Raw genomic sequence first — 25,932 nt, 5'->3', positions numbered from 1 at the left:
GGGAGGCATTCACGATTTTTCAAGCCATACCCCATTACGGGTACATGAAGCTCAAAATGGCCAGACCCAATGGAATCATCACTCTAGCTAGTAATCTGGACATAGCACTTCGCGCCGAGAACAAAATAGCCGCACTAGCCCTCGAGGCATTATCCGAAGCCCTTGTGGCAGAGGAGTTAACCACGCTGCACTCCACGGTGGACAGGGACGACGTGATACTAGACAAAAGATCCAAGTCCACCTCCTTTAAACCAGCGGATGAAATAGTCAAATTCCAAGTCCATCCAACGGACCCCACAAAAACAGCATCTATCGGGGCACAGTTAAACCCCGCTGTAGACGCCGCACTATGGGAGTTTCTGCACGAGAATTGGGACATATTCGCCTGGCATCCTTCAGACATGCCAGGAATCCCATGCAGATTGGCCGAGCATAGCCTTAATGTGCTAAAAAGATTCAAGCTGGTCAAGCAGACTCTTCGGCGTTTCTCTGAACCTAAGCGACAAACCATGGGAGAAGAGCTAGCCAAGCTACTGGAGGCCGGATTTATTAGAGAAATAAAACATCCAGACTGGCTAGCAAACCTGGTGATGGTACCAAAGAAGGACAAATCCTGGCGCCTATGCGTTGACTTCAAATACCTTAATAAGGCTTGCCCAAAGGATCCCTTTCCACTCCCTCACATCGATCAAATCATCGACGCTATCGCAGGACACGAATCATTGTGCTTCCTCGACGCATACTCCGGTTACCACCAAATTAAGATGGCGGAGTCTGATCAAGCCGCAACGGCATTTATCACGCCATACGGCCCCTTCTATTTTAACACAATGCCCTTCGGGCTCAAAAACGCCGGCGCAACATATCAGCGCATGATCCAGACATGTTTGGAAAAGCAGATCGGCAAGACTGTGGAGGCATACGTAGACGATGTGGTCATTAAAACCAGACACGTCGACTCTTTAATAAACGACTTGAGGCTCACGTTCACCAATCTCCGAACATACGACATTAAGCTCAATCACAACCTCATTTTGATCCTTGGCATCGAAGTCTGGTTTTAGTGACCACATCATCTACGTATGCCTCCACAGTCTTGCCGATCTGCTTTTCCAGACATGTCTGGGTCATGCGCTGATATGTTGCGCCGGTGTTTTTGAGCCCGAAGGTGATATTCCTCGTTATAAGTCTGCTAGCCAATGCTTAGATGAGTTTGATAATTTTATTGTTAAACAAGAAAACTTCAATGCTTATGTTGGTAGACAATTGAAACGCAATGCTGATATGCTTGAACACTTGCATGATTATATAGCTAGTGTTAATGGTGAACTTAAACTTATTAGTAAACATGCTTCTATGGTTACAACTCAAGTAGAACAAGTACTTAAGGCTCAGAATGATTTGCTCAATGAATTAAATAATAAGAAAAATAATAATGCTGTTAGAGTTATGACTAGAGGTGGTAAAATGACTCAGGAACCTTTGTATCCTGAGGGCCATCCTAAGAGAATTGAGCAAGATTCTCAGAGAACTAATGTTGATACACCTAGTCCTTCTAAGAGGAAGAAAAAGAAAAATGATAGGACTTTGCATGCTTCTAGTGAACCTGCTGTTGACACACATGAGAATCCCAATGATATTTTTATTTCTGATGCTGAAACACAATCTGGTAATGAACATGAACCTAGTGATAATGTTAATGATGATGTTCATGTTGACGCTCAACCTAGCAATAAGAATGATGTAGAAATTGAACCTGTTGTTGATCTTGATAACCCACAATCGAAGAATCAACATTATGATAAGAGAGACTTTGTTGCTAGGAAGCACGGTAAAGAAAAAGAACCATGGGTTCAGAAACCCATGCCCTTTCCTCCTAAACCATCCAAGAAAAAGGATGATGAGGATTTTGAGTGCTTTGCTGAAATGATTAGACCTCTCTTTTTGCGTATGCATTTGACTGATATGCTTAAAATGAATCCTTATGCTAAGTACATGAAAGATATAGTTACAAATAAGAGAAAGATATCGGAAGATGAAATTTCCGCCATGCTTGCTAACTACACTTTTAAGGGTGGAATACCAAAGAAACTTGGAAATCCAGGGGTACCAACTATACCATGCTCCATTAAAAGAAAGTATGTTATAACTGCTTTATGTGATCTTGGAGCCAGTGTTAGTGTTATGCCTCTCTCTTTATATCGTAGACTTGATTTGAATAAGTTGACACCCATTGAAATATCTTTGCAAATGGCTGATAAATCAACTGATATACCTGTCGGTATTTGTGAGGATGTGCCTGTTGTGGTTGCAAACGTTACTATTTTAACAGACTTTGTTATTCTTGATATTCCCGAGGACGATAGTATGTCGATTATCCTTGGTAGACCCTTTTTGAATACTACAGGGGCTATTATTGATTGCAACAAAGACAATGTCACTTTTCATGTTAATGGTAATGAGCATACGGTACACTGTCCGAGGAAACAACCTCAAGTCCACAGTATCAATTCTATTGGAAAAATTTCAACGATTACTATTGGAGGTTTTGAATTTCCTCTTCCCGCTGTCAAGAAGAAATATGATATTCTTATTGTTGGGGACATGCATATCCCTGTTGAGGTAACCTAGTGTTATTCGAAAATTCTTCGGTTTCATGTTATTCGAAAAGAGTTTGTTAACAAGACTTGATCAACCTTGTTAGTAGATTCCTTTTGATGAGCATGAGTTGGATGAAGTTAGAAAACACAACTATTTGTACCCTCTTTTTACTTTCTGTTATTTATATTAAATAAAGCAAAATTAGTATTTTCTGTCTGTTTTCTGAAATATCCATGCAATAAAAAAATACCCCCAAAATAAAAGTTCTCCAAATGCCGTGAAAATTTAATATGATTTTTTAGAATATTTGAGAATATCTGGCACTGAGAACACACTAGGGGGACCCACCACGTGCCCACGAGGGTGGAGGGCGTTCCCACCCCCCTGGGCGCGCCCCCTGCCTCATGGACCCCACGTGGGTCCCCTCTACTTATTCCAGCACCCACACACTCCCTCTTCCTCCAGAAAAAATCATCCACCAGCTCAAAACCGAGTTCTTGCTCATCTTGTTGCCATTTTTTATCTCCTTGCTCAAAGCTCCATTCACAAAACTGCTTTGGGGGATTGTTCTTCGGTATGTGACTCCTCCAATGGTCTAATTAGTTTTTGTTCTAGTGCTTCATTTAATGCAATTTTTTTTTCTGCTTAGGTGACCCTATTCTTGAGCTTGCATGTCAAATTTATGTGGTCAAAAGTAGTTTTAATGCATGATATGGCCTCTAGGCACTTATGGGAGTAGTAGCTATCAATTTTGTTGAGTTTGGTTCACTTTATTTTTGAGTTACTAAAAATTTCAGAAATTTTTCAGAAGAAGAAATATGTTTAGGAAAATGTACCAAGGTGGTTCCTCAAGGAAGCAAGGACCAAGGCCCACAATACGCGAGCCGGACAATGAACTACCAAGTGAGGCTCAAGTGAGGCCTTGTGAATGGCCGTCAGAGGATTTCATGATCCAGGCAGGAATTAAGGAGGAATTTGAAGCATATGTGTGTAACGCTGATCTTGAGAGCTTCGAGTCAAATAAGTGCCGCAAAAGGGAGATATGTTATAACAAGGGAGGAGGCGAACGAGTATGATAGGAGGACGGAGGCAGCCCGCCTCCAAGCTGCAGCCCTTCAGGTAGTAGCTGATGCATCTCAGTACGACCCCAGCTTCAACTTCGGATATCCACGAGGCCATCCATGGGCATAGACCAACTTAGGACAAAAGCCTAAGCTTGGGGGAGTATGTATTTCTCACCGACATTACATTCATGTTCACACACTCATGCCAGTTGTCGGTGCTCATACTTTTTCATTGTATCATCCATGCTAGTTTATTTTCTTTTTAAGCTTTCTTTTTGTGTGTTTGAAAAACCTTAAGAAAAAACAAAAAATAGTTGTAGCTTTTAGCCAGTTTACTTTCCATGCCTGTAGTAGTAATAACTAAAAAGAAAACCCAAAAAGATTTCCCGTTCTTCTTTTGCTTGTTGGGAGCTTTCCCGTGCAAATAGTTTTATTTCTTTCTTGTTCTTTCGGGGTAGAGAGGAGAAGACCATGACTAAAATGTTGAGTGGCTCTCATATGCATTATTGTTGATCTAACAGAGAGACCATATTACTTTGTCTTCTCCTATGTATTGAATGCTTGCAGATTCCAGCTTAGTCCAATGCACGTGCACTATTATTATTATCCACACTATTTGGTTGTGCAAGTGAAAGGCAATAATGACGATATATGATGAACTGATTGAGATGAGGAAAGCTGGTATGAACTCGACCTCTCTTGTTTTTGTAAATATGATTAGGTCATCGTTCCTGATTCAGCCTATTATGAATGAAACATGTTTGCGATAACAATTAGAGATTATAGTTGCTTATGCCATGCTTAATTAGCTAGGAGTTTATAATGGTTTACCTTCCATGCCAACATGCTATTAAAATGGTTGTGATGTGGTATGATAGGGTGGTATCCTCCTTTGAACGATTCGAGTGGCTTGACTTGGCACATGTTCACACATGTAGTTGAAACAAAATCAACATAGCCTCCACGATATTTATGTTCATGGTGAATTATATCCTACTCATGCTTGCATTCAGTGTTGATTAATTTTAATGCATGTTCATGATTGTTGTCACTCTCTAGCTGGTCACTTCCCAGTCTCTTTCTAGCCTTCACTTGTACTAACTAGGAATACTGCTTGTGCATCCAACTCCTTAAACCCCAAAGTTGTTCCATATGAGTCCACCATATCTTTCTATATACGGTTCTACCTACCGTTCCAAGTAAATTTGTATGTGCCAAACTCTAAACCTTCAAATAAACATTCTGTTTTGTATGCTCGAATAGCCCATGTATCAACTAGGGCTGTCTGTATCCTCCATGCTAGGCGGGTTATTCTCAAGAGGAGTGGACTTTGCTCCTCACTCACGAGAAAATGGCTGGTCACCGGGATGCCCAGTCCCTTGCTCAAATCAAATCAAAATAATTGCAAACAAAACTCCCCCAGGATTGTTGTTAGTTGGAGGCACCCGTTATTTCGGGCAAGCCATGAATTGACGCTTGTTGGTGGGGGGAGGGGGAGTATAAACTTTACCATTCTGCTTGAGAACCACCTATAATGTGTGTAGCATGGAAGATATCAAGATCTCTCGGTTGTTATGTTGACAATGAAAGTATATCACTCATAATATTATTCATCTCTATTTCAAAACCGAGCTCTGGCACCTCTACAAATCCTTGCTTCCCTCTACGAAGGGCCTATCCATTTACTTTTATGTTGAGTCATCATCCTCTTATTAAAAAGCACCAATTGGAGAGCACCGCTGTCATTTGCATGTATTATTGTTAGTTTAGATTGAGTATGACTTGACTGGATCTCTTTTACCATGAATTACAATTTTCAGTCAGCCCTCGATCTTTAAAGGTGCTCTACATTTATGTTTTGCGGTCTCAGAAAGGGCTAGCGAGATACCATCTTGTTATGTCATATTATGATTGTTTTGAGAAAGTGTTGTCATCCAAGATTTATTATTATTGCTCGCTAGTTGATTATCTCATTGATATGAGTAAACATGAGACCTAAATGTTATTGTGAGTATGGTTAGTTCATAATCTTTGCTGAAAACTTGAATGCTGGCTTTACATATTTACAACAACAAGAGCAAACAGAGTTTGTAAAAGTTTTTCTATATCACTTTCCGTTTATCAACTGAATTGCTTGAGGACAAGCAAAGGTTTAAGCTTGGGGGAGTTGATACGTCTCCGTCGTATCTACTTTTCCAAACACTTTTGCCCTTGTTTTGGACTCTAACTTGCATGATTTGAATAGAACTAACCCGGACCGACGTTGTTTCAGCAGAATTTCCATGGTGTTATTTTTGTGCAGAAATAAAAGTTCTCGGAATGACCTGAAAATCAACGAAGATTATTTTTGGAATATATAAAAAATACTGGCGAAATAATCAACGTCAGGGGGCCCACACCCTGTCCATGAGGGTGGGGGCGTGCCTACCCCCCTAGGCGCGCCCCCTGCCTCGTGGGCCCCCTGACGCTCCACCGATCTCAACTCCAACTCCATATATTCGTGTTCGGGGAGAAAAAAACAAAGAGAAGGATTCATCATGTTTTACGATACAAAGCCGTCGCCAAGCCCTAATCTCTCTCGGGAGGGCTGATCTGGAGTCCGTTCAGGGCTCCGAAGAGGGGAATCCATTGCCATCGTCATCATCAACCTTCCTCCATCACCAATTTCATGATGCTCACCGCCGTGCGTGAGTAATTCCATCATAGGCTTGCTGGATGGTGATGGGTTGGATGAGATTTATTATGTAATCGAGTTAGTTTTGTTAGGGTTTGATCCCTAGTATCCACTATGTTCTGAGATTAATGTTGCCATGACTTTGCTATGGTTAATGCTTGTCACTAGGGCCTGAGTGCCATGATTTCAGATTTGAACCTATTATGTTTTCATGAATATATGTGAGTTCTTGATCCTATCTTGCAAGTCTATAGTCACCTATTATGTGTTATGATCCGTTAACCCTAAAGTGAAAATAATCGGAATACTTACCGGTGATGACCGTAGTTTGAGGAGTTCAGGTATTCACTAAGTGTTAATGATTTGGTCCGGTACTCTATTAAAAGGAGGCCTTAATATCCCTTAGTTTCCAATAGGACCCCGCTGCCACGGGAGGGTAGGACAAAAGATGTCATGCAAGTTCTTTTCCATAAGCACATATGACTATATTCAGAATACCTGCCTACATTACATTGATGAACTGGAGCTAGTTCCGTGTCACCCTATGTTATAACTGTTGCATGATTGATCGGATCCGACATAATTATCCATCACTGATCCATTGCCTACGAGCTTTTCATATATTGTTCTTTGCTTATTTATTTTTCCGTTGCTACTGTTACAATCACTATAAAACCAAAACTGGTACCGTTACTTTTACCACTGTTACCACTACTATCATATTACTTTGCTACTAAATACTTTGCTGCAGATATTAAGTTTCCAGGTGTGGTTGAATTGACAACTCAGGTGCTAATACTTGAGAATATTCTTTGGCTCCTCTTGTGTCGAATCAATAAATTTGGGTTGAATACTCTACCCTTGAAAATTGTTGTGATCCCCTATACTTGTGTGTTATCAAGAGTCTTTTAGAACAGCATGGTAATTTACTTTGGCTATAAAATTAGTCCTAATATGATGGGCATCCAAGATGGGTATAATAAAAACTTTCATATAAAGTGCATTGAATACTATGAGAAGTTTGATTCCTTATGATTGTTTTGAGATATGAAGATGGTGATATTAGAGTCATGCTAGTTGAGTAGTTGTGAATTTAAGAGAAACTTGTGTTAAAGTTTGTGATTCCCGTAGCATGCACGTATGCTGAACCGTAATGTGATGAAGTCGGAGCATGATTTATTTTTTGATTGTCTTCCTTATTAGTGGCGGTCGGGGACGAGCGATGGTCTTTTCCTACCAATCTACCCCCCTAGGAGCATGCGTGTAGTACTTCGTTTCGATAACTAATAGATTTTTGCAACAAGTATGCGAGTTCTTTATGACTAATGTTGAGCCATGGATTATACGCACTCTCACCCTTCCACCGTTGCTAGCCTCTCTAGTACCATGCAACTTTCGCCGGTACCATAAACCCACCATTTACCTTCCTCAAAACAGCCACCGTACCTACCTATTATGGCATTTCCATAGCCATTCCGAGATATATTGCCATGCAACTTTCCACCGTTCCGTTTATTATGACATGCTTCATCATTGTCATATTGCTTTGCATGATCATGTAGTTGACATCGTATTTGTGGCAAAGCCACCTTCATAATTCTTTCATACATGTCACTCTTGATTCATTGCACATCTCGTTACACCGCCGGAGGCATTCATATAGAGTCATATTTTGTTCTAAGTATCGAGCTGTAATTATTGAGTTGTAAGTAAATAAAGGTGTGATGATCTTCATTACTAGAGCATTGTCCCAGTGAGGAAAGGATGATGGAGACTATGATTCCCCCACAAGTCGGGATGAGACTCTGGACGAAAAATAAAAAAGAGAAAAAATAGGTCATAAAAAAGAGAGAAAAGGCCCAAATAAAAAATGAGAGAAAACGAGAGAAGGGGCAATGCTATTATCCTTTTACCACACTTGTGCTTCAAAGTAGCACCATGATCTTCATGATAGAGAGTCTTCTATGTTGTCACTTTCATATACTAGTGCGAATTTTTCATTATAGAACTTGGCTTGTATATTCCAATGATGGGCTTCCTCAAAATGCCCTAGGTTTTCCTGAGCAAGCGAGTTGGATGCACACCCACTTAGTTTCTTTTTGAGCTTTCATACACTTATAGCTCTAGTTCATCCGTTGCATGGCAATCCCTACTCACTCATATTGATATCTATTGATGTGCATCTCCATAGCCATCGATAAGCCTAGTTGATGTGAGACTATCTTCTCCTTTTTGTCTTCTCCACAACTAGGGCTGCAAGAAAAGATCGAGGCTCATGATCCGCTCGAGATCGACTCGTTTTTTGACTCGACTCGAGATCAAATGGAAAAGAAATGAGCTGAGTTTGAACACTTTATGTAGCTCGATCGAGAAATGGGTCGATCTTGAGCCAATGTTGGCTCGCTCGATTTTAGCTCGATAGCTCGACAGAATATCATTATGCTAAATGATCATGCCATATATTAAATGTAAATAAGATAATTTGTTACCATATATGGTGTTCATAAGTTTTCTCCATTTTATGTACCAGCGAACATGGAAACTTAATTAAGTGCAGAGAAGATTTAGGCCTAATTATGACACGTGGTCGACTATGTGTTAAATATCCTATTATTTTTGGCAAAGGTTCCCAACATATTCACCTTAATTTTCTTGTTTTTCATCCATAGATTTATATTTTTTACCATTTCATTTAGCTCGAAACTAGCTCGAGATCGACTCGAGATCGTTACGAGCATGAGTCATGTTCTACAACTCGATCTTGAGCTTCACTCAGTTTAAGCTCGCTCGAAATTTCATATGAGTTGAGCTGAGCCAACTCCAACTCGCTCGAGCTCGACTCGTTTACAGCCCTATCCACAACCACCATTTTATTCCACCTATAGTGCTATGTCCATGGCTCACGCTCATGTATTGCGTGAAGATTGAAAAAGTTTGAGAACATCAAAAGTATGAAATAATTGTTTGGCTTGTCATCGGAGTTGTGCATGATTTAAATATTTTGTGTGATGAAGACAGAGCATATCCATGAAGGAAATATGCCCTAGAGGCAATAATAAAGTTATTATTTATTTCCTTATAATCATGATAAAAGGTTTATTATTCATGCTAGAATTGTATTAACCGGAAACATAATACATGTGTGAATACATAGACGAACAAAGTGTCACTAGTATGCCTCTACTTGACTAGCTCGTTAATCAAAGATGGTTATGTTTTCTAACCATGAACAATGAGTTGTTATTTGATTAACGGGATCACATCATTAAGAGAATGATCTGATTGACATGACCCATTCCATTAGCTTAGCACCCGATTGTTTAGTATGTTGCTATTGCTTTCTTCATGACTTATACATGTTCCTGTAACTATGAGATTATGCAACTCTCGTTTACCGGAGGAACACTTTGGGTACTACCAAATGTCACGACGTAACTGGGTGATTATAAAGGAGTACTACAGGTGTCTCCAAAGGTACATGTTGGGTTGGCGTATTTCAAGATTAGGTTTTGTCACTCCGATTGTCGGAGAGGTATCTCTGGGCCCTCTCGGTAATGCACATCACACAAGCCTTGCAAGCATTGCAACTAATGAGTTAGTTGCGAGATGATGTATTGCGGAACGAGTAAAGAGACTTGCCGGCAACGAGATTGAACTAGGTATGGGATACCGACGATCGAATCTCGGGCAAGTAACATACCGATGACAAAGGGAACAACGTATGTTGTTATGCGGTCTGACCGATAAAGATCTTCGTAGAATATGTAGGAGCCAATATGGGCATCCAGGTCCCGCTATTGGTTATTGACCGGAGACATGTCTCAGTCATGTCTACATTGTTCTCGAACCCGTAGGGCCCGCATGCTTAAGGTTACGATGACAGTTATATTATGAGTTTATACATTTTGATGTACCGAAGGTTGTTCGGAGTCCCGGATGTGATCACGGACATGACGAGGAGTCTCAAAATGGTCGAGACGTAAAGATTGATATATTGGAAGCCTATGTTTGGATATCGGAAGTGTTCCGGGTGAAATCGGGATTTTACCGGAGTACCGGGAAGGTTACCGGAACCCCCCAGGAGCTAAATGGGCCATGATGGGCCTTAGTGGAAAGGAGAAGAGGCAGCCCTACATGGGTTGCGCGCCTCCCCCTTCCCCTAGTCCTATTAGGACTAGGAGAGGTGGCCGGCCCCCTCTCTCTCTTTTCCCCCTCCGCGAATTCTATTCCAACTAGGATTGGGGGGGGGGGATCCTACTCCCAGAGGGAGTAGGACTCTCCTGGCGCGCCACACCTTGGCCGGCCAGCCTCCCCCCTCTAGTCCTTTATATACTGAGGCAGAGGCACCCTAGAACACACAAGTTGATCCACGTGATCTATTCCTTAGCCGTGTGCGGTGCCCCCAGCCACCATATTCCTCGATAATACTGTAGCGGAGTTTAGGCGAAGCCCTGCTGCTGTAGTGCATCAAGATCGTCACCACGTCGTCGTGCTGACGGAACTCTTCCCCGACACTTTGCTGGATCGGAGTCCGGGGATCGTCATCGAGCTGAACGTGTGCTCGAACTCGGAGGTGCCGTAGTTTCGGTGCTTGATCGGTTGGACCGTGAAGACGTACGACTACTTCCTCTATGTTGTGTCAACGCTTCCGCAGTCGGTCTGCGTGGGTACGTAGACAGCACTCTCCCCTCTCGTTGCTGTGCATCACATGATCTTGCGTGTGCGTAGGAAATTTTTTAAAATTACTACGAAACCCAACAATCCAGACTATATGATTTTGTAGGGATAGCTTTCTTTGGCCATGTTATTTTGAGAAGACATGATTGATTTATTAGTATGCTTGAAGTATTATTATTTTTATTTTAATATTAAACTTTTGTTTTGAATCTTTAGGATCTGAACATTCATGCCACAATAAATAAAATTACATTGATAATTATGTTAGGTAGCATTCCACATCAAAAATTCTGTTTTTATCATTTACCTACTTGAGGACGAGCAGGAATTAAGCTTGGGGATGCTTGATACGTCTCCAATGTATCTATAATTTTTCATTGTTCCATGCTATTATATTATCTGTTTTGGATGTTTAATAGGATTTAATATGCTCTTTTATATTATTTTTGGGACTAAGCTATTAACCGGAGGCCCAGTGTCAGTTTCTGTTTTGTTTTGCCTATTTTAGAGTTTCGCAGAAAAAGAATACCAAATGGAGTCCAAACAGAATGAAACCTTCGCGATGGTCTTTCTTGGACCGAAAGAAATTCAGAAGACTTGGAGTCGAAGTCTGGAACTCCACGAGGCGGCCACGAGGCAGGAGGGCGCGCCCAGGGGGGTAGGTGCGCCTCCACCCTCATGGGCCCCTCGTAGCTCTACCAACGTACTTCTTTCATCTATATATACTCTTATACCCTAGAAACATCACAGAGAGCCACGGAACCACTTTTCCACCACCGCAACCTTCTGTACACGTGAGATCCCATCTTAGGGCCTTTTCCGGCGATCTGCCGGAGGGGGATTCGATCACGGAGGGCTTCTACATAACACCATTGCCTCTCCGATGAAGCGTGAGTAGTTTACCACATACCTTCGGGTCCATAGTTATTAGCTAGATGGCTTCTTCTCTCTCTTTCATTCTCAATACAAAGTTCTCCTCGATGTTCTTAGAGATCTATTCGATGTAATACTCTTTTGTGGTGTGTTTGCCGAGATCCGATGTATTGTGGATTTATGAACAAGATTATCTATGAATATTATTTAGTTCTTCTCTGAATTCTTATATGCATGATTTGATATCTTTGCAATTGCAAGTCTCTTCGAATTATCGGTTTAGTTTGGCCTACTAGATTGATCTTTCTTGCAATGGGAGAAGTGCTTAGTTTTGAGTTTAATCTTGCGGTGTCCTTTCCCAGTGAGAGTAGGGGCAGCAAGGCACATATTGTATTGTTGCCATCGAGGATAAAAAGATGGGGTTTATATCATATTGCTTGAGTTTATCCCTCTTCATCATGTCATTTTTCCTAATGCGTTACTCTGCTCTTATGAACTTAACACTCTAGATGTATGCTGGATAGCGGTCGATGTGTGGAGTAATAGTAGTAGATGCAGAATCATTTCGGTCTACTTGTCGTGGATGTGATGCCTATATACATGATCATGCCTAGATATTCTCATAATTATGCACTTTTCTATCAATTGCTCGGCAGTAATTTGTTCACCCACCGTAATACATGCTATCTTGAGAGAAGCCACTAGTGAAGACTATGGCCCCCGGGTCTATTTCTTATTATATTGCATCTCTTTTATTTACATCGCATCTTGTTTACTATTTTGCAATCTTTACTTTTCAATCTATACAACAAAAATACCAAAAAAAATTACTTTACTATCTATATTAGATCTCACTTTTGCGAGTGACCGTGAAGGGATTGACAACCCCTTTATCGCGTTGATTGCAAGGTTCTTGATTGTTTGTGCAGGTACTAGGTGACTTGTGCGTTGTCTCCTACTGGATTGACACCTTGGTTCTCAAAACTGGGAGAAATACTTACGCTACTTTGCTACATCACCCTTTCCTCTTCAAGGGAAAACCAACGCATGCTCAAGAGGTAGCAGACATCATAGCGGGTTACAAGATCTCGCAAGAGCAAAATAAGAAGGATTTTTTCTAAGTGTTGAAAGATTGATATGAACAAATTCATATCAACCTGGGGCCTAATGTTGGGGATATAACTATTGGGTATGACCCGCCCAAAAGGGGCCGGGTCATATCGCTGGCGGTTCATAAAAACAAAGCCCATAAAGATGGTGAAGATGGCGGTTCACGAAGCAGGCTTACTGAAAGACCAAAATCCAAAGGCGACTTAAAGCCACATGTGTAAACCGCCGTATATGTGTGACTTGTATTGTAAGGCATGAGTAGTTAGTCACCGAGCCGGACACGTTGTGTATGAGTCGGCCGGGACTCCGTGAGCCGCTGGGCGTCAACCTGTGTACATAAAGGGACGACCCGACCGTGGTTTAGGGTGAGAAATAAGAGATCGAAAGCTAGGTCAAGCGTATTCGCTCCCAAGTAATCGAAACCCAAGCAATACCATCTCAAACTGGATTAGGCCTTTACCTTCACTGCAAGGGGCCGAACCAGTATAAACTCCATGTGTCTTTTGTCCCGTTTAATCCCTTTAAACTAACCCAGTTGCGATGGCTCCATGACTAAGTCCTTCCGCTAGGACATCTGCCGTGACAATTCCACGACAACTGTGCAACATTCTCATAAGAAGAATATTGATATTAGACATCATTTTCTTCGTGATCATGTTCTTCGAGAAAAAATATTATAAGTCATGTCAAGACCTAGAATCAACTTGCTGGTATCTTCACCAAGCATGTTGATGAGAAAAGGTTCTGCACGTCACATGCTAAATTTCCTGGAATAGTCTAATGTGCAGTGAGAAAATTGCACACATGTTAACACTTGTACCTTATCGAAGGAATTGGGTTTACAACACTCGATGAAAAATAAATCTTCGACAAATTGAAGATTTTCTTTCAGAGAGTGAATACATTAACGAAGAATTTCACTCATAGAACTCCACGAAAAAATGTATGAAGTGTTGGGTCTCACAATTCCTATACGGTGGTAACGTCACCACCCTTTAGTTTTCTCGTACATCACTTCCATATTTTTCTCGGACATGATGGTGGGTAATTCCATTCTTTGATACCGACACATATGAGTAGCTACTTTTGATAAGTCTCGCGAGTACAATTGTGCTCACTTTGTTTTTTTATTCACATACTACAAATAAGATGATATCATTTGGAATAGATGATCCCTAGTGGTGAAGGACGACATTAGCTATGGTCATCCTAGGCAGTCTAGGAAGGGTTATGGTCGTCACCTGCTTTCATTACCCTTTTGAAGACATTTGTTGAGTGTACCTATCTAAGATATATCTCCATTTCCGTTGTGAGAATTGCAACTTGGTCGGGAGACCCTTGTTTGTATTCAGTTGTTAAACTTTACTCGTCGGAGTTGTTTTGTATATATGTTGCAGTTTTTGTTGTATAGTTGTGTCGTGTGACTTGTTGTTCCCATCCACACGGTGTGCATGTTGCGTATATGGTCATAGTGTGCATGTTGTGTGGAGGAGCTTGGAATCTCTAATATGAATTTGCTAGTGGAATGACTAGTTTTGTATATCTACGATCCTGATCCTGGCAAAGCCTCCTCTCCCCCTACATGCATTTAGATTTGGTTGCCAAAGTTGACCCGCTCATGGCTATGAGTGCTTTTCACATATCGGATAGGGTTGTCTTAGAATTCCTCATCGGATAAATCAATGAAAACATCGTCTGGTTCAAAAGTCGATTTGATGCTAGTGAAGAAATCGATGAGATCATTTGAGTGAAATTGATCCGTCACCCTTAGGTGGACACTAAGGATTGATGGTGAAAGTTGATCTTATATATGAATGTATAAATATCGAAGGAAGGATAAGTAGGCAACACAAGAACCTTGCGAAACAAATCCAATGGAGTTGTGAGTTCAAGACACATGATGTGCCCAGGTCTAGATCCGCAATACAGGTGGAAAGCTCTACCTCATGCCTTATGAATTTTATTCGCTCGAGGGAATACAATGATGAGTATATTCTATGGTGACGGTGCTCCTCAAGATCAATGTGACGGTCATATGTGTCTCCGACACGGTATGGTTTTTGTTGTCGTGGCTTCTAATGGATTTTGGTTGATCATATGTTGTTATAAGTGAGATTTTATCCACATCACACATCATATTTGGAACCTCACATCCCAACACCGTTTCTTTCTCATATCACAAATCTATTTTTTATGTGAATTGAGCATAACTCGGATGGCTATATTTCTTATGGAAAAATTTGCCAAGCAAGGCTCAAGTCCTAAACTTGGCATAAAGTGAAAGCATTTTCCTCGATTTATTTCAGATGATGCATGTGTACAAGTGTTTAAGTCTGTACCGTGTTTCTAAGGAAAAATGTCTATTGTCCAAAATTTCAAATCCGGTCTTAGAAAAAAAAATCAAATGCAAATGCAACCGACGGAAGCGAATAGTAGGATCAGAAGAATTCCAATTCCGTCGGGAGAAAAAGAAAAGAAGAACACGTACGCAATAATAACGCAAACAAAACTCTTTCCAGAAGCACCCCTCCGGGCTTCCGAAATCGCAATCTGCCCTCTCCCGAACCCTGCAAAGGGCAGCAAAACACTCGTCGTCCTCGTCGCCATCTCGAATCCCCTCTCGTCCTTTCGCTTGGCGACCGACCCCGCCGCCCGGCCCGGCCCGCCGCCAAGCCCAAACCCTAACCCTCGCTTCAGCTCGCCCCCGCCGCAGCCGTCGACATGTCCGGCAGGCTGGTCCGGCGGGTCCTCCAGGAGAGGGAGGCCTCCCCGCAGGACCCCGCCGAGGACGCCCTCGTGGTGGTGCAGGAGGAAGAGGAGGAGGAGGAGGCGGGCTCCCCTACCCGCGTCGCCGCCAGGAACCCCTTCGACCTCCTCGACGACGACGACGACGAGCCAGAAGAGGACAAGGTCCCTTCCTCCCCCCGTTCCACTCGTCGCTAGGGTTTAATTAGATTGTAAACTGTTGCTTATCTGCGCTCGTGTTGCCATGTGTTATCCCGTGCCAGTGATAAATAAATTGGTAGATTGCGAGTAAAGGCGAGGCGATCCTTGTGGTTGTGCGAGAACTTTGAGATGCGATGATGATTAGTGTCGGGGAAGATGCCTAATCTGTGTTACTTATCGTGTAAAATCATTTGCAGTGGATTGTTGTTGCTATTGGTCAATACTTTTGACCACGCTTGAACTGCCACTTGTATACCCTTCTGGATGGAGCAGCCTGTACTAGGATGTAATCTGATATCCGTTTGTTGATTGAGAGTTAGTCGTGTGTTTGCTTGCCTCAAGTCGTGTCTAGAATCATGATGATAAGGTGAAACACATGAAGATAGCATATTTACATTTCTTAGTTATCTAGATCCTGTGATGTAGCACTACCTCATTCATGCCTAGTCGAATTATGTATTAGTCATGGTTGATGAATTGATTTTAATCTTATGTATGTGCTTACTCCACTGCAGGAAGATGAAGTGCATACTGATCAAACTGCGAGTTATACAGAACAGAAACAATATGTGAAAAAGAAGCCTAACGGCGCTGTTCCTGAAACAAACAAGAAATCAAAGAAGAAGAAGAAAAAGGGCAAGGCGGAACCACCAGCCTCGGCGAAGTCGAGGGATGAGAAATCACTGGACTCAATTCTGGAAGATCTAGCTATTGAAAAGAGGCCCATGCAAAAAAGTGTTCATCAAAATGACAGAGCAACTGGGAAGGAGATTCAGACAATTGAAATGACTGCTGGGACATCCTCAGTTCTTGCAATTGATCCCAAACATCTCAAGGCTGAAAATGAGATGAGGCGCATTTTTGGATCAAAGGTAGTTGATTCACTTGAAAACCAGCGGAATATGCCTGGCACTTCAAGGCAAGTGCGTGGTGTTAGGCGTGCTGGCCTTAATCCTAGAAGAACCCTACTTGTATCTCCACCTGGCTTCTGGCCAGCATGGGATAAGTCAATGTCAATGGATCTTGTTGAGACAAAGGGAAGTTTGAAATATTTCAGGTGAGGGTATATCCTTTTCTTTGCAGTGTGCATGGTGATATGGTATACATTTGTATGTCAAACAGTTTCAGTACTATGTAGTTTCTTGATGAGATGTTCGGAGAACAATCTGTTTCTTGATTCATCCATAGCCAGTAGTCAAGTTTGATTGAACACGGAGAAGGAAATTATTCTTCTAAGCTCTTTGGTTGAGATGCTTTTAGTAGAACCATTTTTTTATTCATCCATTTTCCATAATTAGTGGTCGGGTTTCTTTGAACATGCGAGTAGACAATTCTTTGGAGGGCTATATATACGTTTCATGCAAAGGTTAATCGCTCCACAGCATTTACACACTGATCTCTTGGTAATAGGACTTTTAAGGACACCAGTCTGTCAGAGCATGATTATTCTAACTTCTGGCTCGAGCTGCTAGTGCATTAGCTGTGATTATGCATGTTTTGGATTGTTTGGCTTGGCATAATTTTGGCACGTCACTAATTTATTTGGGTACAGTGTACACTGCTTGTGCTTACCATTGTGTTCATTGTATGTTCTTCGTGTAGGAAGCTTAAGTAGTTCTACAGGTGTAGTAAAATTTCAAAAGTAGTTTAGCAGAGATCTGTTCTAGAGTTCATAACTTCTGTAAATGACCATGCTGTTTAATGCTTGCAGGTACGTATATGATCCTTCTGTCAGCCATGTGCAGGAATTGTTTGAAGCTGCCAAGTCAGCCAATGACCTCAATGCCATTGCTGCTATATTAGCAAAATACCCCTACCATCCAGACTCGCTATTGACATTTGCTGATCTGTTCAAATATTCTGGAGAACATCAATCATCAGCAGACGCTGTTGAGAAGTGTCTATTTGCACTAGAGTGTGCTTGGCATCCACTATTTAATCCACTGCAGGGCAACTATCAGTTGAAATACAGCCATGACTTAAACAAGCCATTTTTTACAGCCCTTTTCGGTCACATGAAAAATCTGGATAGGCGTGGTTGTCACCGTTCAGCTTTAGAGGCCTGCAAGTTTCTTTTGTCATTGGATTCTGATGACCCAAAGGGTGCTCTGTTTTGCATTGATTACTTTGCTCTAAGATCGCAGCAGTACAAATGGTTGGAACAGTTTGCTGAAGAGTACCAGTGTGATAACTCCCTCTGGCTGTTTCCTAATTTCTCCTTTTCTCTAGCCATTGCACGGTTTTATCTTGAACGTGATGCTGAGGATGTTTCTGATCATGCTGACAAGTCAACAGCTGTTGATCTCATGAAGCAAGCATTGATGCTTCATCCTCTGGTGCTTTCTAAGATTGTTGACAAGGCTCCTTTGAAGGACTCTTCATGGACCCAAATACTCAAGAATGCGTTCTTTGGATCAGCAAAGCCAGGAAGCCCTTCACTTGAGCATGTGATTAACATATATGTTGAGCGTCATTATATCATGTGGAGGTTCCCGGAACTTCAGAACTTACTCAAAGAAGCTGCTCTTCTGGTGATTGAATCACTAAAGCACGACAGCAGAGAAGCCCAGGACTGGGCATGTGTTATGAAAGAGGCATTCTCTTCAGAAAAGAATGAGTAAGTTGCTCCAAAATGTTGACACCTCAGTTGAATCCTGCCTATCCTATTCTTTGATCATGTCTTTCATTCTTTTCAATCAGTACTTTTTGATTGGTTTGTGGCTATTTCTTCCTTTTAAGTTGCCAACACCTGAAGCTTGGTTTAGTTTAAACTATGGACCAACCAGTTTACCTTTTATGAAGTAGCAATTATCGGTGTAGATTTTGTATAGGTTCTGTAGAACTTAAACATTTAATGTTTAGCTTACTGACTCCCATCTCAACTTATCAGTAGTGTTTGGATCTGTGTTGTTAGTTGTGTACGGTACTTACATGAAAGTGACTAAAGATATGCAGTTTGTGCCACTTATACTCGAGAGAAAGATAGTTTGGTTTTGGCAGCAATTCTATTCTAATTCATTGCAGATTTATTGATCTAAGTAACATTATATGCTCTGGATTTTCATTCTTGGCTCCCCAGACTATCTTGAAGAGATATTTTGATAACTTGTGTCCCACTTTGCAGGTACTCTCATCTGCTTGTTTCAGACTTCTCTGACACAACACCATCGCTCCCTCCTGAAGAACTGCGGCCATTTATGGTTGGTCCAGGAATGGCGCATGATATGCCGCCTGTTGAACAAGAAGCTGGGCCTGAGAGAATACATGCCCCTCTTGAAGTTGTTGGGCGCAACGCTGCGAGGGTCTTCCTGGAATCACTGCTCCCATGGGTCAACTACGGGGACAACCGTCACGGCGGAAATGATCAACACGATGATGATTGAGCTGTCGCAAGCATGAAATGACATATGGTCATGGTTAAACTCACATGGCCAACCGGAATCAGTGATCCTCCCCTGTGTCTGCGATGCTTAAGAAAAGCTGCTGTTAATCGCTTGCGAATGCCCTAGTTATTTTTCATGGCCTTGGCAAAGGTTATACATGTATAGCTGATCCGGTAAATCGCTGAATATTTGCATGCCAGTTTTGGGCCCAGAGATTAGAGTCCATGTACCATCATTACTAGAGTTGATATGCCAAGTTCTGTAACTGGCCCGTTAGGTCAGGCTTCATTTGTCCTTAGCGCACTGCAAAATACTTTGGAGCAACATCATAGATAAATTCGCAATCCGCCCTACATTCAGCAGTTGGCTGTTCCTCCTTGAAATCTCTCCTTGTACTTGGAAGAGAAATACTCCAGTTTGGAATATTTGCATGCCAGTATATGCTTCGGTGTTCCTTTTTCTTTTTTTGTTATATATGCGAGTACTATGCAACTTCACTATCATTCTGTTTTGCCCATCATGCTATAGCCACTTTCCCCACTGGGAACGCATGCTTGTCAGGAATTGAACTATTTTGGCTCTAAATTTAGGTTTTCAAGCATGCGGCATGCACAATGCAGATCCATTCAGATTCTTTCCCAGACGCAGGCCTGAACAAGGAAGCGTGGAAAGGCGAAAAGGATACCACACGAGTGCTTGTTTTTGGGGATCCGGCTTGCCTGCTCCCTCCCCATACTCCCATCCGTACTCTCACTTCATCCTACGGTTATCCTTTTTCCTTTTTCCTTTCTAATCTAATCATCTCCCCCCTGATTTTAAGGGGATGGGACCGGGTCTTATTTCGTTCTAATCAAATCATGCCACGTATGCGGGAGCACGGATGGACACACACGCGGGGAACAGGCAAGTCTCGTCCGTTTTTGGGAGCAAGTACAACAACCTGGCCGTTTCCTGATCTGGTGGTTTCCTGACCTCAGCCACAGTTTGTTTGTCGCATCGCGCCGTGCGTGCCGTACCTGATCCCCTGTCACATCCAGTTTTATGTACGGCTATATGCCGTGCCCATCATATGTCGTGCAAAAGCTTCAGTGCGTTGCATTGCAGTTTATTCAGTGGACCTTTTTTTCATGTACTGTTACTTTGTACTCGTACTAAACCAGCGACAGGTAATACGGATCAGAGGGAGTAATTTATATGCCTTTTTTTACTTGAGATAAAATTTATCCTGCCATCGTGAAAATAAGTTCTCCAAGTGTGCCTAACTATGGTTATAAAGCTATTTAATTCCCTGCAAAAAAGCTGTTTAATTGTGCTTCCATAAAAACTGTTTAATTGTGCCACTCGTACCGTACTATGTGCGATAAACAAACTTTACTGCATCACTTGTATCGGGAAATCACAAGGCAAAACAGCTAAACCTAAACAATTGCACCATGGACATTTTTATATGTTGGTGTGCTATCAGTATTACGTAAATCGGATTGGTACAGTTTACGAAAGGTATAAGCATATTTTGATTGATGGGAAAAAGGATAAAGTCAATTTATAATTTCAGTATAATACGGAGGCTTCCTTACTGGAGCTAGACTCTTTCTACGCGAGCCATACAATCCTTTATTCGGTTCATTGATGGAAGTAGATATCAAAATGACCAGCGTGGCCACAGTTCCAAATCCACATTGTTTACCCAAGGCAAGAGAGATGGGTAAGAAAGACCCCTAGCCATACTGTGATTGTATGCACTATTACTCCATGCAAGTAATTTTCTCTAACTACTGTGATTTATTCTAATTTGATGTGGCAAGGTTGAAGGTTCCATTGGTTATTCAAACAGTATAAAATACTCCATCTGTCCCATAATATAAAAACGTTTTTAATACTAATGTAGTGTCAAAAATGCTTTTATATTATGAGACCGAGGGAGTACCAAATAATACGTTGTCGATGCATTCACACCCACTTTTAAAATGACAAAATTATCACTTTTTTTACGTGTGCCATCTGTTTGTAAACTTCTCTGCACGAGTGACATTTATCTTTAACGACCGTGTCCAATTATGAATGTCACGAAGTTAGAGAGAGAAAACAATACTACATGATTGTCAAGATGCAAGAGTGGAGTGTGAGTTGTTGTTGGAAATATGCCCTAGAGGCAATAATAAAAGCTTTATTATTATATTTCCTTGTTCATGATAATTGTCTTTATTCATGCTATAATTGTGTTATCCGGAAATCGTAATACATGTGTGAATAACAGACACCAACATGTCCCTAGTGAGCCTCTAGTTGACTAGCTCGTTGATCAACAGATAGTCATGGTTTCCTGACTATGGACACTGGATGTCATTGATAACGAGATCACATCATTAGGAGAATGATGTGATGGACAAGACCCAATCCTAAACATAGCACAAGATCGTATAGTTCGTTTGCTAGAGTTTTGAATGTCAAAGTATCTTTTCCTTAGACCATGAGATCGTGTAACTCCCGGATACCGTAGGAGTGCTTTGGGTATGCCAAACGTCACAACGTAACTGGGTGACTATAAAGGTAGACTACGGGTATCTCCGAAAGTGTCTGTTGGGTGACATGGATCAAGACTGGGATTTGTCACTCCGTATGACGGAGAGGTATCACTGGACCCACTCGGTAATGCATCATCATAATGAGCTCAGAGTGACCAAGTGTCTGGTCACGGGATCATGCATTACGGTACGAGTAAAGTGACTTGCCGGTAACGAGATTGAACGAGGTATTGGGATACCGACGATCGAATCTCGGGCAAGTAACATATCGATAGACAAAGGGAATAGCGTACGGGGTTGATTGAATCCTCGACATCGTGGTTCATCCGATGAGATCATCGTGGAGCATGTGGGAGCCAACATGGGTATCCAGATCCCGCTGTTGGTTATTGACCGGAGAGTCGTCTCGGTCATGTCTGCTTGTCTCCCGAACCCGTAGGGTCTACACACTTAAGGTTCGGTTACACTAGGGTTGTAGGGATATGTATATGCAGTAACCCGAATGTTGTTCGGAGTCCCGGATGAGATCCCGGACGTCACGAGGAGTTCCGGAATGGTCCGGAGGTAAAGATTTATATATAGGAAGTCCTGTTTCGGGTATCGGGACAAGTTTCGGGGTTATCGGTATTGTACCGGGACCACCGGAAGGGTCCCGGGGGTCCACCGGGTGGGTCCACCTATCCCGGGGGGCCACATGGGCTGTAAGGGGGTGCGCCTTGGCCTAATGGGCCAAGGGCACCAGCCCCACATAGGCCCATGCGCCTAGGGTTAAGAGGGGGAAGAGTCCTAGGAGGGTAAGGCACCTCCTAGGTGCCTTGGGGGGAGGGAAACCCCCCTTGGCCGCCGCACCCCCTAGGAGATTGGATCTCCTAGGGCCGGCCACCCCCCCTAGGCACCCCTATATATAGTGGGGGAGAGGAGGGACTTCATACCTGAACGCCCTGGCCTTTGGTTGCCTCCTTCTCCCTCCCCAACACCTCCTCCACCTCCATAGTGCTTAGCGAAGCTCTGCCGGAGTACTGCAGCTCCATCAACACCACGCCGTCGTGCTGCTGCTGGTGCCATCTCCCTCAACCTCTCCTCCCTCCCTTGCTGGATCAAGAAGGAGGAGACGTGGCTGTTCCGTACGTGTGTTGAACGCGGAGGTGCCGTCCGTTCGGCGCTGGTCATCGGTGATTTGGATCACGTCGTGTTCGACTACTTCATCCTCGTTCTTTGAACGCTTCCGCTCGCGATCTACAAGGTACGTAGATGCATCCAATGACTCGTTGCTAGATGAACTCCTAGATGATCTTGGTGAAACGAGTAGGAAATTTTTTGTTTTCTGCAACGTTCCCCAACAGTGGCATCATGAGCTAGGTCTATGCGTAGTTCTTCTTGCGCGAGTAGAACACAATTTGTTGTGGGCGTAGATTTGTCAACTTTCTTGCCGTTACTAGTCCTTTCTTGCTTCAGCGGTATTGTGGGATGAAGCGGCCCGGACCAACCTTACACGTACGCTTACGTGAGACCGGTTCCACCGACTAACATGCACTAGTTGCATAAGGTGGCTGGCGGGTGTCTGTCTCTTCTACTTTAGTTGGAGCGGAATCGATGAACAGGGTCCTTATGAAGGGTAAATAGAAGTTGACAAATCACGTTGTGGCTTTAACGTAGGTAAGAAAACGTTCTTGCTAGAACCCTAATTCAGCCACGTAAAACTTGCAACAACAATTAGAGGACGTCTAACTTGTTTTTGCAGCAAGTGGTTTGTGATATGATATGGCCAAAGTTGTGATGAATGATGAATGATCTATATGTGATGTATGAGATGTTCATGCTATTGTAATAGGATTCACGACTTGCATGTCGATGAGTATGACAATCGGCAGGAGCCATAGGAGTTGTCTTTATTCTTTTATATGACCTGCGTGTCATCAAGAAACGCCATGTAAATTACTTTACTTTATTGCTAAACGCGTTAGCCATAGTAGTAGAAGTAATAGTTGGCGAGCAACTTCATGGAGACACGATGATGGAGATCATGATGATGGAGATCATGGTGTCAAGCCGGTGACAAGATGATCATGGAGCCCCAAGATGGAGATCAAAAGAGCTGTGTGATATTGGCCATATCATGTCACGTTTATTATTTGATTGCATGTGATGTTTATCATGTTTTGCATCTTGTTTACTTAGAACGACGGTAGTAAATAAGATGATCCCTCACAATAAATTTCAAGAAGTGTTCCCCCTAACTGTGCACCATTGCGACAGTTCGCTGTTTCAAAACACCACGTGATGATAGGGTGTTTTATTCAGACGTTCACATACAACGGGTGTAAGACAGATTTACACATGCAAACACTTAGGTTGACTTGACGAGCCTAGCATGTACAGACATGGCCTCGGAACACAGAAGACCGAAAGGTCGAGCATGAGTCGTATAGAAGATACGATCAACATGAAGATGTTCACCGATGTTGACTAGTCCGTCTCACGTGATGATCGGACACGGTCTAGTTTAACTCGGATCATGTAATACTTAGATGACTAGAGGGATGTCTAATCTAAGTGGGAGTTCACTAATAATTTGATTAGTTGAACTTAATTATCATGAACTTAGTCTAAATATTTTACAATATGTCTTGTAGATCAAATGGCCAACGTAGTCCTCAACTTCAACGCGTTCCTAGAGAAAACTAAGCTGAAAGACGATGGCAGCAACTATACGGACTGGGTCCGGAACCTGAGGATCATCCTCATAGCTGCCAAGAAAGATTATGTCCTACAAGCACCGCTTGGTGACGCACCCGTTCTCCCTGCGGAACAAGACGTTATGAACACTTGGCAGGCACGTTCTGATGACTACTCCCTCGTTCAGTGCGGCATGCTTTACAGCCTAGAGCCGGGGCTCCAAAAGCGTTTTGAGAGACATGGAGCATATGAGATGTTCGAAGAGCTGAAAATGGTTTTCCAAGCTCATGCCCGGGTCGAGAGATATGAAGTCTCCGACAAATTCTTCAGCTGTAAGATGGAGGAAAACAGTTCTGTCAGTGAGCACATACTCACTATGTCTGGGTTGCATAACCGCTTGACTCAACTGGGAGTTAATCTCCCGGATGATGCGGTCATTGACAGAATCCTCCAGTCGCTTCCACCAAGCTACAAGAGCTTTGTGATGAACTTCAATATGCAGGGGATGGAAAAGACCATTCCTGAAGTATTTGCTATGCTGAAATCAGCGGAGGTAGAAGTCAGGAAGGAACATCAAGTGTTGATGGTCAATAAAACCACTAAGTTCAAGAAAGGCAAGGGTAAAAAGAACTTCAAGAAGGACGGCAAGGAGGTTGCCGCGCCTGGCAAGCAAGCTGCCGGGAAGAAGCCAAAGAATGGACCCAAGCCCGAGACTGAGTGCTTTTATTGCAAGGGAAGCGGTCACTGGAAGCGGAACTGCCCTAAGTACTTAGCGGATAAGAAGGCCGGCAAAACAAAAGGTATATATGATATACATATAATTGATGTGTACCTTACTAGTGCCCGTAGTAGCTCCTGGGTATTTGATACCGGTGCAGTTGCTCACATTTGTAACTCAAAGCAGGGGCTGCGGAATAAACGGAAACTGGCAAAGGACGAGGTGATGATGCGCGTCGGGAATGGTTCCAAGGTCAATGTGATCGCCGTCGGCACGCTACCTCTGCATCTCCCTTCGGGATTAGTTTTAAACCTTAATAATTGTTATTTAGTGCCAGCTTTGAGCATGAACATTGTATCGAGATCTCGTTTAATTCGAGATGGCTACTCTTTTAAATCTGAGAATAATGGTTGTTCCATTTTATGAGAGATATGTTTTATGGTCATGCTCCTATGGTGAATGGTTTATTCTTTATGAATCTCGAACGTGATGCTACACATATTCATAATGTGAGTACCAAAAGAAGTAAGGTTGATAATGATAGTCCCACATACTTGTGGCACTGCCGCCTTGGTCACATAGGTGTCAAACGCATGAAGAAGCTCCATGCTGATGGACTTTTAGAGTCTCTTGATTATGAATCATTTGACACGTGCGAACCATGCCTTATGGGTAAAATGACCAA

General features: G+C 42.5%; 1 protein-coding gene across 1 annotated transcript; it reads left to right on the top strand.

Moving 5' to 3' along the window:
- Positions 1-15,558: 15,558 nt before the first annotated feature.
- On the top strand, positions 15,559-19,787 carry LOC123104415 (transcription factor 25). The gene is made up of 4 exons (XM_044526260.1): positions 15,559-15,909; positions 16,461-17,002; positions 17,657-18,562; positions 19,070-19,787. The coding sequence occupies exons 1-4, from the start codon at positions 15,721-15,723 to the stop codon at positions 19,326-19,328; spliced, it is 1,896 nt and encodes a 631-aa protein (XP_044382195.1). The 5' UTR covers positions 15,559-15,720; the 3' UTR covers positions 19,329-19,787.
- Positions 19,788-25,932: the final 6,145 nt, after the last annotated feature.

The sequence above is a fragment of the Triticum aestivum genome, chromosome 5A (genome assembly GCF_018294505.1).
Source record: "Triticum aestivum cultivar Chinese Spring chromosome 5A, IWGSC CS RefSeq v2.1, whole genome shotgun sequence".
NCBI lineage: Eukaryota > Viridiplantae > Streptophyta > Magnoliopsida > Poales > Poaceae > Triticum > Triticum aestivum.
Note: the sequence above shows the minus strand (reverse complement) of the source record. Positions and strands in the feature narration are given on the sequence as shown.

What these genes read in the sequence shown, in the direction of transcription:
- LOC123104415 (XM_044526260.1), top strand. Translation starts at nt 15,721, where the DNA reads ATGTCCGGCAGGCTGGTCCGGCGGGTCCTCCAGGAGAGGGAGGCCTCC. An exon ending in GGAAGTTTGAAATATTTCAG is followed by an intron (nt 17,003 to 17,656) that starts GTGAGGGTATAT and finishes TAATGCTTGCAG; the next exon opens with GTACGTATATGATCCTTCTG. An exon ending in TTCTCTTCAGAAAAGAATGA is followed by an intron (nt 18,563 to 19,069) that starts GTAAGTTGCTCC and finishes CCCACTTTGCAG; the next exon opens with GTACTCTCATCTGCTTGTTT.